Source organism: Salvelinus fontinalis, chromosome 6, assembly GCF_029448725.1.
Source record: "Salvelinus fontinalis isolate EN_2023a chromosome 6, ASM2944872v1, whole genome shotgun sequence".
NCBI lineage: Eukaryota > Metazoa > Chordata > Actinopteri > Salmoniformes > Salmonidae > Salvelinus > Salvelinus fontinalis.
In genome coordinates this window covers 57,965,012-57,980,273 of record NC_074670.1, presented here as the reverse complement: position 1 = coordinate 57,980,273, position 15,262 = coordinate 57,965,012, and the positions used below count along the sequence as shown (strand labels likewise).

The following is a 15,262-nucleotide window of genomic DNA, read 5'->3' as shown; positions in this document are numbered from 1 at the left end:
AATGTTTGTATTGGTAGTAGTATGAGTTGGGATTATGCCGGTTCATTGTTTAGCTAGTTAGCTGCATGTCTAAACAAAAGACTCCACTTTGCCAGACGATCAATTTAGACAAGTATGTCCGTTAAGCATCATCTAATAATAATTTATACAATATTTTGATTTGGACACTTTGTTTTTGATATTGCTACTATGAAACCATTTCACTGTACCGTTTACTCCTTCTGTATACTGCGCATGTGATAAATAAACAGATTTGATTTGATTTAGTGTGTTTACCAGAGACAGTAATGTGAATAACATGACCTGCACCAAAGTCAGATTAGGCGATCGGTCACAAATATATAGTGTAAATTGATTGTACTGTCTATCATTACATAGGAAAAATACACTTCATGCACTTTATTCCTCTGTTTGAAGATCAGTGTGGATGCAGAATAAAGTAGGCTACTCCATCCAGTTAGAAAGTAGATAAAAGCTTCAGGAGTTAGGCTAGTCCAATATTTCCTCAACACTGTGGCTTTTACTTTAAAACATTATTCCGGAAACATATGAGAGAGTTTGTTGAACTATTTCACCAGCTATTGATCAGGGCCCAGAATCAATAGCTGCACCGGGAGCTCTGGCGGGGGGCTTTCTGATGGGAGCGTGGTGGTGGCATAACAATGGAGTTGAGGGGAATGATGCACGATACCTTACCTTTTTGGAGAACCCAGCAGCCTTCAGTTCGCTCTCATCCACTTTGGCTTTATCCACGCACTGATCTGTAAGAAAAAAGGAGGGCAGACAGCAGCAATGACAGTAAGAACCCACGAAGTGACTTTGATTCTCTCCATTACACTGTACATTGTTAACATCCTACTTAAGATTCCAGATCAACCCTAAAAGGAATATTACATCAGAGAGACAGAGAGGGAATGAGTGAAGAAAGGGGGGAAAGGCATTTGTCGGCTCTGTCTTTTCTTGACATATCCCCCAGGAGATTTGTATTCTGTTCGGCAGGTTTGCCAATGTTTAAAAACCAAGCCCCGAAACATTTGTTTTCAGCTCATTACAGCACAGTGATATAAAAATGTAAAAAATCACGGATGGGCTTGGAAACTTTTAATGAGACTTTGTCGGCACGATGCCACAGAACTGTTAGTGACACTAACAGAAGAACAAAAATATAAAAATAAAAATACTTAGTTATTTCATTAATTTGTCTCTACTTGAAGGAAATGAATGACTGCATTTCTAATTTGGGGCAAATAGACCTTGTTTCCTCTAGGATTCAAGAAACTCTGCTGATGAATGTCCTCGGCAGAGTGAAGACGCTGTGAAATCTCCATGTGCTTATGATGAGACATGATGTGCCACAGTCACACCTAACAGGTAATGCATTATTTATTTGTAATTAGCCTACCTTTTCCTATACATGTCAAGGGGCTGCAGGTTTTTCTGGGAAGACTCTCAGGGGGGAAATGGGGACAGATAATAATGAGAGGGATATTGCACCCTTTTTAGCAACACCCACATCCTGCTGTCCGCAGTGCAACAGAAAAATATATCCGAGGATGATTTAGACCGATTGGGATACAAAATATGAATAACAACACTAGTATTAAAAAAGGGATACTGATTCAAGCATTATTGTACAGTATGTAGGTTAGGGAGACCTAGGAGGCAAAACTGGTTGAAATTATGTAATTCTAACCAGAAACCAAAAACGTTTTCAAATGTGTTAATAATGACATAATTTCAACCAGTTTTGGAGGTGTATAATGGTGTCCTACTGGCTGCAAATTCACCCTTTTAAATGTCAGAGGAAAGACAGAGCTCTGGCAGACCTACCGATGAGGTGGGTGAAGTCTACATCCAGTCTCTCTCTGTATCCGAAGTCTGGGTCCATCCCGCTGCGATGGAGAACCACCTGAGACACACATTCCTCTATCACCTTGTAGTACTGGGGCCTGGGAGAGCAGTGAGCAGAACACAACATTGTCAGCATGCACATAAAGAACAGGAGAATGACACAAACTTACACAGCCCTAATTCTCTACAAAATATCCCCTTAGCCAAGCTAGAGGTCACAGAATGACAGATAAAATCAAATATATATATATATTTTTTTAAATCGGAATTAAATTTGATCACATGCTTTTATGCCGATCGTGAAATCGCTAAGATTAATTTTGGTGACGTGGAACTCGGAGCGGCATGACTCGCGGCTATTCAAGGTGACAAACGGGGAGCGCAGCCGGCCGTCACTAATTTGCAATCATCTTTGTCAATTAAGGGTGCCCATAAACCTGAAATGCAAATCTAATCAGTGTAATATGTGTAATTAAAAGCACAATGGCATAGAGAACATGTTGCGTGTTTTGGGAGGGTGACAGAACGATGGGGTATCGGGTGGCGGCGGGCGGCGTCTGAATCGGCCGGGGACTCCTGTTCGCGCCACCCAAGTTGGCGGGTGACCTTTCCCCAGTTATATAATCAACTTTAATTGCAAGTGACATTTAGCAAATACAATGTCAACTTAAGCTGAGCCCCGTAGCGACAAATAATGATGTTCCAAGCATGACCTTGAATGGTGCCAGCAGAAATACAATTTTCCCACCAGAAATACCCCCCACTTGAGCACATGGAGGCTGAATTTTTATGATGAGGACTGTTTCTGAGGAACTGTCGCTCGGCTCAAATCCACACTAGAGGTACAGCTATCATTTGCTCCTGGTCAATGCTAGTTAAATCACGGATTAACAGAATCAATGTGACTCTTTATAGGTTACGAGGAGTTATTGCCACTCATATCAAATTTACAGTACTTATGTCTATGCCAACATATTTGATTAGGATTACTTCCTCAGGGCAGTATGGTACAGCATGGAAAGGAATGATTAGTGTGACACAAAAAAATATGTGAATGCAGTGTATAAGAAAAACATATACTCTCCCAAGTCTCAAAAGTTTCACAAATCACTTAATTTGACAACTACCTGGAGTTTGTTTAATTAAAGTGGTGCTGAGTGACAGACAGTAATTCAAGTGGTGCTGAGTGACAGACAGTAATTCAAGTGGTGCTGAGTGACAGACAGTAATTAAAGTGGTGCTAACTGACAGCTGATAGAAATGCTGTATGTTTAACAAAAAATACAATCCATGCATATATGATGATGATTACCGTAAACTATATGGGGAGGTTTCCCGGGAATAGGTTAAACCTACTACAATCCTGAACAACAACAAAAAAGAAACGCCATCAATGGAGAACCGGAACTAAAAACCGCTCCAAAATATGGCTTATAGAGAATCATTTTGTACTGTGACTATGAGAGAAGCCTCTAAAACACACTGTGGGTTAGGAGCGTAGGCACAATTGCCAACCGGTCCTCATGTACACTACCGGTCAAAAGTTTTAGAACACCTACTTATTCAAGGGTTTTTCTTTATTTTTACTGTTTTCTACATTGTAGAATAATAGTGAAGACCTCAAAACTATAAAATAACACACATAGAATATGTAGTAACCAAAAAAGTGTTCAACAAATCAAAATGTATTTTATATTTGATTTTCTTCAAATAGCCACCATTTGGCTTGATGACAGCTTTGCACACTTGGCATTCTCTCAACCAGCTTCACCTGGAATGCTATTCCAACAGTCTTGAAGGAGGTCCCACATATGTTGAGCACTTGTTGGGTGCTTTTTCTTCACTCTGTGGTCCAACTCATCCCAAACCATCTTAATTTGGTTGAGGTCGGGGGATTGGGGAGGCCAGGTCATCTGATGCAGCACTCCATCACTTTCCTTCTTGGTCAAACAGCCCTTACACAGCCTGGAGGTGTGTTGGGTCACTGTCCTGTTGAAAAATAAATGATAGTCCCACTAAGCCCAAACCAGATGGGTGGCATATCGCTGCAGAATGCTGTGGAAGCCATGCTGGTTAAGTGTTTCTTGTATTCTAAATAAATCACTGACAGCGTCACCAGCAAATTACCCTCACACCATAACACCTCCTCCTCTATGCTTTACGGTGGGAAACACAAATGCGGACATCATCCGTTCACCCACACCAAGTCTCACAAAGACACGGCGGTTGGAACCAAAAATCTCCAATTTGGACTTCAGACCAAAGGACAAATTTCCACCGGTCTAATGTCCATTGCTCATATTTCTTGGCCCTAGCAAGTCTCTTCTTCTTATTGGTGTATTTTAGTAGTGGTTTCTTTGCAGTAATTTTACCATGAAGGTCTGATTCACACAGTCTCCGATGAACAGTTGATGTTGAGATGTGTCTGTTACTTGAACTCTGTGAAGAATTTATTTTGGCTGCAATTTCTGAGGCTGGTAACTCTAATGAACTTAACCTCTGTAGCAGAGGTAACTCTGGGTCTTCCATTCCTGTGGCAGTCCTCATGAGAGCCAGTTCCATCATAGCGCTTGATGGTTTTTGCGACTGCACTTAAAGAAACTTCCAAATAATGATGGACTGTCAATTCTCTTTGCTTATTTGAGCTGTTCTGGCCGTAATATGGACTTCTTCTGTATACCACCCTTACCCTGTCACAACACAACTGATTGACTCAAACACATTAAGAAGGATAGAAATTCCACAAAATAACTTAACAAGGCACATCTATTAATTAAAATGCATTCCAGGTGACTTTCCGTAGTGACTGACCTTCATGTCTTAAAGTAATGATGGACTGTCATTTCTCTTTGCTTATTTGAGCTGTTCTTGCTATAATATGGACTTGGTCTTTAATCAAAAGGGCTATCTTCTGTATACCCCCTCCTTCTCACAACACAACTGATTGGCTGAAATGCATTAAGGAAAAGAATTCCACAAATACATTTAAGAAGACACATCCGTTAATTGAAATGCATTAAGAAGTAAAGAAATTCCACAAATTAACATTTCATTCAAATGCATTCCCAGTGAATACCTCATGAAGCTGGTTGAGAGAATGCCAAGCTGTCATCAAGGCAAAAGGTGGCTATTTGAAGAATCTCAAATATAAAATATATTTTGATTTGTTTAACACTGTTTTGGTTACTACATGACTCCATGTGTGTTATTTCATAGTTTTGATGTCTTCACTATTATTCTACAATGTAGAAAACAGTAAAAATAAAGAAAAACCCTTGAATGAATAGGTGTTCTAAAACTTTTGACCGGTAGTGTACACATGTGTTTTCTGAGGGAGGACTATATTAGGCAGATTTGCTGTGCTCTAATTTCCTGCTGGCCTCTGTGGTCAGGCGCAATGCTGCTTGCTGATACTCAGGGTGCGTGGCAGGGAGGCTCAGAAGGCTCCGATGCAGATAAGGAAATTAAAGCTTTTTTCAAAATCCTGCTCTCTCTTTACTGCCTTTGGAAAGGGGCGCAGGGGATAAGAGCATTGTGGCTCAAATAGATTCATTACTTTGAGCAGAGGTCTCATCGTCAACCAAATAGGCTGGATTTGTTGGGACGCATATAATTTCAGAGAGATCACTTCAATATACAAAAGATGTTGAGAGTTCTGAACATGCATGGAAATACTACACGTACGAGTGCATATTGGCCAAATATGTAAATTATTGGATTTCTGCTTATACTATAATGTACATCTTATATGTGGGGCTTTATTTGTGATGACAAGGAGGAAATCAGGGTTCCCTCTAAAATGTGGACAGGTCTTATCATATTGTAAACAGATATAAGAACCAAAACAAGTAAAACTGTTTTTGTAAGCATGAAATGGCAGATGTCTTGTTCCTATGGCTGGATTCACCCACTCGTCATGAGATCGAGCGAGTGCACGTCGCCCCTGTGTGGCTTAGCACTGTGGCAACCCGGTTTAGTACTGTCGCCGATGTAGACCACATTATTATCTCAATAAGTCACCCTATTCTCCCAGCATCCCCCGCTCCTCTCTGCCACTACCACCAAGAAAACTGAGAAAGGGAAGGGAAGGAGTGAGCGAGTGACCCAGAACTGTCAGGCCCCACCAGAGCCTGGGCAAGGCTGGGCTCCAGAAGCCAACATATGTCCCCAGCACCATCCTTCACTCCTTCACTCTGGCACCTTTCCCCTCCACATGACATTGGGATTCTAGCAGCAGCACTAACTCCCCTCGCAGTCTCTCGTCCAGCCCTGCTCCACATAACCAGTGTAATCCCCATATCGCTCCGCTCCAAAAGAGGATATCCGCTCTATATTTAGCAGGGGTTTGATGTGCTCTCATTCATCAAGCATGGCACTCAGATTAATTATCGAAAATAAAACAAGTCCCCCCCTTCACCAATTGGTGATGGTTTCGAGAGGTGCTCCCCCCTCCAAATTGAACACACACATCTCCCCTGTGTTTGAAACAGGGTACATGGCTGTCATGTTGAAAATGTATAACACTGGAAACCAAAGTCCACATTCTGCTGGAATATTGGCATAGGAATGTTATGCGTCCCTTCGATCAGGAAGCCATCGCATACACCTATGGACAAGTTTCGCTCCATCACCTGATTTGGCCTGACAGCGAGCACGAGTGGCCCACTTCCTTCCCCCCTGGATCCCAATAGAGATATGGTCATCAAAGCCCAAAATGATCTTAAGGTCTCCCTTTAATCTAAAATTAAAGACCTACCATTTCCCAACCAGCCAATTTAATCTGAAACATGAAAAGATATGCTGGTTCAAAGTGGCCGAAAAGGGATATATTGATGATGAATTGAGGCCTGAGCTGGATATAGAACCTTGCGTCAGACAGACCGAACGCACCTCGCAAAGACCGGTGATGTATGTGGAATTATGTCTTCCTCATGGAGTAGGGGAGGAGGGAGAGCTGTGGGAAATGTATTTTTAAAAGCATATCTTTAATAAGCACATCCATTTTTAATTAGCATTTGTAGTGATCCTTTTTTACTGTCGGTGGTGGAGAGCATTGGCGTCAGTAGTGGGGGGAAGAGACAGAGAGGAGTGCTGAGGTGCTATGCTGCACAAGCTACTTAATGTGTTTTCTATTTCTCACTTTCTCCAACAAGATGAGGAATGCATTATTCATACCAGCCGAGTGAGCAGCAACTTGTCTATGGTAAATTCCTCTTGTCTTCTCTCTATTTTTTGTTAAATATTTTATTTCTGCGAAAAGTCTGACACAGCAGCAAATTGATCACTGTCATTGCCATCAGAGGAGCCGCCACTGTCTCCCTCTTTTTTCCTGTGATTGACACATTTACACTGCCAAGGAGGAATCCAGAGCCGGGCCGCCATTTGAATAATTACTTAATCGTACTAAAGTACAGAATATTAGATCTGCTCTGATACGGCCCTGGCACTTTGATCACAGTGATTACATATATATATATATATATATAGATAGATAGATAGAGAGAGAGAGAGAGAGAGAGAGAGAGAGAGAGAGAGAGAGAGAGAGAGAGAGAGAGAGAGAGAGAGAGAGAGAGAGAGAGAGAGAGAGAAAAGCCCTGAGAGGAGAAAATGGACATGTGAATCTTTCATGTTGAATGCTTACATGCTTTCCCCTGGGAGATGGAGATGGCAAGGTTTTGAGAATAGCACTTGCTATAGGAAGTAATGTAGTTTTACAAGGGTTGTGGCACACTTATCTACTGGGGTCAGGCGTATGTTTCGTTATCTGGCCTTACTCAAATGTGGTGTCAAGGAGTGGACGTTCTTGAGGTTTCTGCGTTGATAACGCAGCATTAGCGCTACACAGCAAAGTGTATCCCTTATAGGGGCTACATACTACTGAAAAAAAACTAAAAGAGGGAATAGACTAGAGACTGTTTAATGTCAACATTTCAGCCTTATGCTTTTCTCAAGACCAGTCTTGTGGAAATGCAGTCTTCCTGTGAAAGCAGTGAGAAGGGATGTGGCTGTTTGTGGGCAGAACTCACCTGATGTAGTAGTCGTTCCTGATGAGCAGGAGGTGCTGTAGGATGGACAGGAAGTAGGTCTCCGACCCGGTGTCTTTCACCATGTTGGACAGGAGATGGTACACCTCACCCATATCAGTGAGAAGGGGGTTAAGATATATAATGTCATGGCAGTGTAGCAAATTGAGAGAAAGCAATAGTAGTAGGCTACTATGACAGACCATTTAAAAGGAGAAGGCAAAACATTTAAAATTCATGTGCCTTCTCTAACCAAGTCCTCTATTACCTTTAACCACTTCTCCTCATATAGGATAGGACGAACTGTTCCCAAGTGGAAAAGCACATTCACACATATACACATTGTACCCCTCTCATTTAGCCACATGCATAACACATTTCACATTTCCTTATTCGGTCAGTGGCGTACTAACACAGCTAAGCTTTACCTATTGCTGTTTCGGTATTAAACGGACATGGGAATGAAGGAGTGCTTAAACCTGTGCTTATATCAATCTAATAATATAGTGACAGTGCATTCTAAAATCCATCAAAATCATTTTGAAAGATCCTCAAATCACAGTGTTTGTTTTCCCATCTCGAACTAGTACTCAGACAAGTGTCATTGTGCACAAGCAAACACTGCGACGATTCCTCACATCTGTTTTCCCTCTCGGGAGCGGCAGAAGAGTAAACAGCTAACTTTAGGAGGGGATTTGGCAATAAAGAACAGTCCCTGTGTTCCACCTATCACTCTGCGCCTTTCAAGGAGGAGGAAATTAATCACATGAAAACTCCATTGGGTTTGGATATTTAGGGAGAATCATGAAAAGGGGATCAGTCACTATGGAAAATATTGCCTCAGATTGTGCCTTGTCCGTCGAAGAGAAAATACGTGTTATTAAACTTGCTGAAGGTACTGATTATGCGTCTCCCCAAGGAGTGCGAGCGATGGCTTGTGATGTCTAAAATAGTTGTTGAATCAGATAAGAAATCACTGTCTATGGTGTATTATTCATTTCATTATGTCCGTTTCTCTGAGTTGGATTGCTGGCTATTTGTTTCAGATCAAGAACTGTCAGAGGCTGCGAAATGGAGCGCCTGGCAAAACGTCTCACAGTTGATTTGGATGGAATTGAAACCATAAGGAGAAATGTTCAAATCAAGGAAAAAGTGATTTCTCTTGAGATGTGCATGTGTTTAAACTTAATATTCAAGTGGGATTTCAGAATAATATCACGATCACTTTACAGTGTATTGTTTTTCATCTGTGTTTACGAGGAATATGGAATTTTAATCTATAGCGAGATTACATTTGATCTTATTTGAACTAACAACAAACCCAGTCCCAAAACTGTAAAGAATTTAGAGAAATAAATAGCTTGAGGGGGCTTAAACAAAACAGTTTGCTCGAGAAAGGATCCTCCCGTGGATATTCATGTTTGAAAAGCATGTAAAAAAATTTATAAAAATAACTCAGAAATAGTCTTATTTTCAATCTGTGCACACATGCGGAAAACAAGGGGAATAGAGTGAGGGGGAATAGTGCAGTGTTAAGCTGGGAAGGATGAAAAATTGATTGCCGTCATAATATGAAGTGTACGTTTTAACAATGTCTGCTGAAATATTTACCTGCTGACTGCAGGGTGATACACTGTCTGGGCTAAAACATTTTCACAGTCAGAGGCTCTGTATTCATTCACATTTGTCTGTGGTCAGCCAGCAGTAAACAAATATATCTGATTTGTGTTCTTGTTTAGTCCAGAGGGCTTAAAAGGAGGGACCAAGGGCCTGGCTTCCTCAGATAAGGGGAGAGGACATGGTCGGACGAGTTTCATTTCGGGGTTTTTAGCCACATAAAAGAACATGTCAAAGTTGTGCGGCCCCATCAAAGTTATTTAAAGCAAATTATATCCGCTACAATGGAAAAACTGTTAAGTTCATCGTCTCAAAAGGCTGTTGAATGACAATCGAGCATTGATCACCTCTGAAAAGTTACTTGAGCGTGAGTGAACATCACTTGACAACCAGTGCAAAGACTTGACACACCCAAAATGACAGAACACTGCTCCATACTCTCCAACTGTTCCCACTATTTCATAAACCACATGATCCATCCACCACCATCAGTGCAAATCAATCCATTTTAATGCCGTCTGACATTTTCCTATTAACTTCAGCCACGTCTGTAACCAAAATAGTTCTCCCATTTCAAATTCGGCGAGCGCAGGGGATGGGAATACAGGCTTCTCTGAAGTATCGCTTCCCACTCCTGTATGAGCCTGGAAGAAGCCGATGAGAATTACCAAACCGGTGAGATGCAATTATATGCTTGCCACACTGCTATCTGAGTGGGGACGTTAGTAGAGTATAAGCCCGGACTGGGAAAGGGTACAAGCAGCTACATCTATCAGTAAAGAAAGAGTACAAGCAGCTACATCCATCAGTAAGAAAGGGTCCCAGCAGCTACATCTCTCAGTAACAAAGAGTACAAGCAGTTACATTTATCAGTAAGAAGTGGTTCAAGCAGCTGCATCTATCAGTAAGAAAGAGTGCAAGCAACTACATATATCAGTAAGAAACGGTTCAAGCAGATACATCTATCAGTAAGAAATGGTTCAAGCAGCTACATCTATCAGTAAGAAAGGGTCCTAGCAGCTACATCTCTCAGTAAGAAATGGTTCATGCAGCTACATATATCAGTAAGACACGGTTCAAGCAGATACATCTATCAGTAAAAAATGGTTCAAGCAGATACATCTATCAGTAAGAAAGGGTTCAAGCAGCTACATCTATCAGTAAGACACGGTTCAAGCAGATACATCTATCAGTAAGAAAGGGTCCAAGAATATACATCAACAGTATCAGTATAGGGGTCCAATCAGCAACATATATCAGTAAGAAAGGGTCCCCGAAACTACATCTATCAGTATGAAAGGGCGTCAAGCAGCTACATCTATCAGTAAGAAAGGGTCCTAGCAGCTACATCTATCAGTAAGAAATGGTTCATGCAGCTACATATATCAGTAGGAAAGGGTCCCAGCAGCTACATCTATCAGTAAGAAAGGGTGTGAGCAGCTACATCTACAAGTAAGAAAGGGTGTGAGCAGCTACAGCTACATCTATCAGTAAGAAAGGGTCCTAGCAGCTACATCTATCAGTAAGAAATGGTTCATGCAGCTACATATATCAGTAGGAAAGGGTCCCAGCAGCTACATCTATCAGTAAGAAAGGGTGTGAGCAGCTACATCTACAAGTAAGAAAGGGTGTGAGCAGCTACAGCTACATCTATCAGTAAGAAAGGGTTCAATCAGCTACATCTATCAGTAAGAAAGGGTTCAAGCAGATACATCTATCAGTTTTATTTTTTATTTTTTTATTTCACCTTTATTTAACCAGGTAGGCTAGTTGAGAACAAGTTCTCATTTGCAACTGCGACCTGGCCAAGATAAAGCATAGCAGTGTGAACAGACAACAACACAGAGTTACACATGGAGTAAACAATATACAAGTCAATAACATGGTAGAAAAAAGAGAATCTATATACAATGTGTGCAAGAGGCATGAGGTAGGCAATAAATCAAATAATTACAATTTAGCAGATTAACACTGGAGTGATAAATCATCAGATGATCATGTGCAAGAAGAGATACTGGTGTGCAAAAGAGCAGAAAATAAAATAAATAAAAGCAGTATGGGGGTGAGGTAGGTAAATTGGGTGGGTAGTTTACAGATGGACTATGTACAGCTGCAGCGATCGGTTAGCTGCTCGGATAGCAGATTTTTAAAGTTGTTGAGGGAGATAAAAGTCTCCAACTTCAGAGATTTTTGCAATTCGTTCCAGTCGCAGGCAGCAGAGAACTGGAAGGAAAGGCGTCCAAATGAGGTTTTGGCTTTAGGGATGATCAGTGAGATACACCTGCTGGAGCGCGTGCTACGGGTGGGTGTAGCCATCGTGACCAGTGAACTGAGATAATGCGGCACTTTGCCTAGCATAGCCTTGTAGATGACCTGGAGCCAGTGGGTCTGACGACGAACATGTAGCGAGGGCCAGCCGACTAGGGCATACAGGTCGCAGTGGTGGGTCGTATAAGGTGCTTTAGTAACAAAACGGATGGCACTGTGATAAACTGCATCCAGTTTGCTGAGTAGAGTATTGGAAGCTATTTTGTAGATGACATCGCCGAAGTCGAGGATCGGTAGGATAGTCAGTTTTACTAGGGTAAGTTTGGCGGCGTGAGTGAAGGAGGCTTTGTTCCGGAATAGAAAGCCGACTCTAGATTTGATTTTGGATTGGAGATGTTTGATATGAGTCTGGAAGGAGAGTTTGCAGTCTAGCCAGACACCTAGGTACTTATAGATGTCCACATATTCTAGGTCGGAACCGTCCAGGGTGGTGATGCTAGTCGGGCGTGCGGGTGCAGGCAGCGAACGGTTGAAAAGCATGCATTTGGTTTTACTAGCGTTTAAGAGCAGTTGGAGGCCACGGAAGGAGTGTTGTATGGCATTGAAGCTCGTTTGGAGGTTAGATAGCACAGTGTCCAGGGAAGGGCCGGAAGTATACAGAATGGTGTCGTCTGCGTAGAGGTGGATCAGGGAATCGCCCGCAGCAAGAGCAACATCATTGATGTATACAGAGAAAAGAGTCGGCCCGAGAATTGAACCCTGTGGTACCCCCATAGAGACTGCCAGAGGACCGGACAACATGCCCTCCGATTTGACACACTGAACTCTGTCTGCAAAGTAGTTGGTGAACCAGGCAAGGCAGTCATTAGAAAAACCGAGGCTATTGAGTCTGCCGATAAGAATATGGTGATTGACAGAGTCGAAAGCCTTGGCCAGGTCGATGAAGACGGCTGCACAGTAATGTCTTTTATCGATGGCGGTTATGATATCGTTTAGTACCTTGAGCGTGGCTGAGGTGCACCCGTGACCGGCTCGGAAACCGGATTGCACAGCGGAGAAGGTACGGTGGGATTCGAGATGGTCAGTGATCTGTTTGTTGACTTGGCTTTCGAAGACCTTAGCTAGTCAGGGCAGGATGGATATAGGTCTGTAACAGTTTGGGTCCAGGGTGTCTCCCCCTTTGAAGAGGGGGATGACAGCGGCAGCTTTCCAATCCTTGGGGATCTCAGATGATACGAAGGAGAGGTTGAACAGGCTGGTAATAGGGGGTGCGACAATGGCAGCGGACAGTTTCAGAAATAGGGGGCCCAGATTGTCAAGCCCAGCTGATTTGTATGGGTCCAGGTTTTCCAGCTCTTTCAGAACATCTGCTATCTGGATATGGGTAAAGGAGAAGCTGGGGAGGCTTGGGCGAGTAGCAGCGGGGGGGGCGGGGCTGTAGGCCAAGGTTGGAGTCGCCAGGTGGAAGGCATGGCCAGCCATTGAGAAATGTTTGTTGAAGTTTTCGATTATCACGGACTTATCAGTGGTGACCGTGTTATCTAGCCTCAGTGCAGTGGGCAGCTGGGAGGAGGTGCTCTTGTTTTCCATGGACTTTACAGTATCCCAGAACTTTTTTGAGTTAGAGCTACAGGATGCAAATTTCTGCTTGAAAAAGCTGGCCTTTGCTTTCCTGACTGACTGCGTGTATTGGTTCCTGACTTCCCTGAACAGTTGCATATCACGGGGGCTCTTCGATGCTATTGCAGTTCGCCACAGGATGTTTTTGTGCTGGTCGAGGGCAGTCAGGTCTGGAGTGAACCAAGGGCTATATCTGTTCTTGGTTCTGCATTTTTTGAACGGAGCATGCTTGTCTAATATGGTGAGGAAGTAACTTTTAAAGAATGACCAGGCATCCTCAACTGACGGGATGAGGTCAATATCCTTCCAGGGTACCCGGGCCTGGTCGATTAGAAAGGCCTGCTCGCAGAAGTGTTTCAGGGAGCGTTTGACCGTGGACCCGTGGCGGATACAGGCAATGAGGCAGTGATCGCTGAGATCTTGATTGAAGACAGCAGAGGTGTATTTGGAGGGCAAGTTGGTCAGGATAATGTCTATTAGGGTGCCCATGTTTACGGATTTAGGGTTGTACCTGGTGGGTTCCTTGATGATTTGTGTGAGATTGAGGGCATCAAGCTTAGATTGTAGGACTGCCGGGGTGTTAAGCATATCCCAGTTTAGGTCACCTAACAGAACAAACTCTGAAGCTAGATGGGGAGCGATCAATTCACAGATGGTGTCCAGGGCACAGCTGGGAGCTGAGGGGGGTCGGTAGCAGGCGGCAACAGTGAGAGACTTATTTCTGGAGAGATTAATTTTTAAAATTAGAAGTTCGAACTGTTTGGGCATAGACTTGGAAAGTATGACAGAACTTTGCAGGCTATCTCTGCAGTAGATTGCAACTCCTCCCCCTTTGGCAGTTCTATCTTGACGGAAAGTGTTATAGTTGGGTATGGAAATCTCAGTATTTTTGGTGGCCTTCCTAAGCCAGGATTCAGACACGGCAAGGACATCAGGGTTGGCAGAGTGTGCTAAAGCGGTGAGTAAGGCAAACTTGGCGAGGAGGCTTCTGATGTTGACATGCATGAGGCCAAGGCTTTTTCGATCACAGAAGTCAACAAATGAGGGTGACTGGGGACATGCAGGGCCTGGGTTTACCCTCACATCACCCGAGGAACAGAGGAGTAGTAGGATGAGGGTGCGGCTAAAGGCTATCAAAACTGGTCGCCTAGAGCGTTGGGGACAAGGAATAAAAGGAGCAGATTTATGGGTGTGGTAGAATAGATTCTGGGCATAATGTGCAGACCAGGGTATGGTGGGGCACGGGTACAGCGGAGGCAAGCCCAGGCACTGGGTGATGATAAGAGAGGTTGTATCTCTGGACATGCTGGTCTCAATGGGTGAGGTCACCGCATGTGTGGGGGGTGGGACAAAAGAGGTATCAGAGGTACGGAGAGTGGAACTACGGGGTCCATTGCAAACCAAAACAATGATAACTAGCCTGAACAACAGTATGCAAGGCATATTGATATTTGAGAGAGACATACAATAAGGCATAAAGTGATTGCAGGTCATGATTGGGAGAGCTAGCTAAAACAGCAGGTGAAATAACAGCAGCTAGTCAGCTAACACAGCAACAGAAGGTAAAAATGGCGACGACTGGGCAGAGAGGGTCGGATTAACTACACACAGATCCTGAGTTAAGGCACAGAGCCGACAGATAAAACACAAATAAACAGAATGGAGTACCGTGAATTAATGAACAGTCAAGCAGGCATCAGCTATGTAGCCAAGTGATCATAGTGTCCAGGGGGCAGCCGTAGATGGAGTAGTGAGGCCTCCACTAAGCTAGCACGCGTTTAAAGTTAGTAGCCCGGGGGGGTGGTCTGCTCAGACGGAGGGGGTCTGCTCAGACGGAGGCCGGTTGAGGGCACCGGTTGAGGGCACGTCTGCAAACCAGACGT

The 15,262-nt window shown here is 43.3% G+C and overlaps 1 protein-coding gene across 5 annotated transcripts in view; it reads right to left on the bottom strand.

Moving 5' to 3' along the window:
* Nucleotides 1–15,262, bottom strand: part of diaph2 (diaphanous-related formin 2) — a 727,774-nt gene that overhangs the window by 497,454 nt on the left and 215,058 nt on the right. For all 5 annotated transcript variants that reach the window (XM_055927231.1, XM_055927234.1, XM_055927235.1 and 2 more), the window contains 3 exons: nt 7,878–7,994; nt 1,831–1,949; nt 697–761 (listed from right to left, as the gene is read on the bottom strand). In XM_055927231.1, coding sequence (XP_055783206.1) covers nt 697–761; nt 1,831–1,949; nt 7,878–7,994 — 301 coding nt within the window. The remainder of the gene's footprint in view (nt 1–696; nt 762–1,830; nt 1,950–7,877; nt 7,995–15,262) is intronic.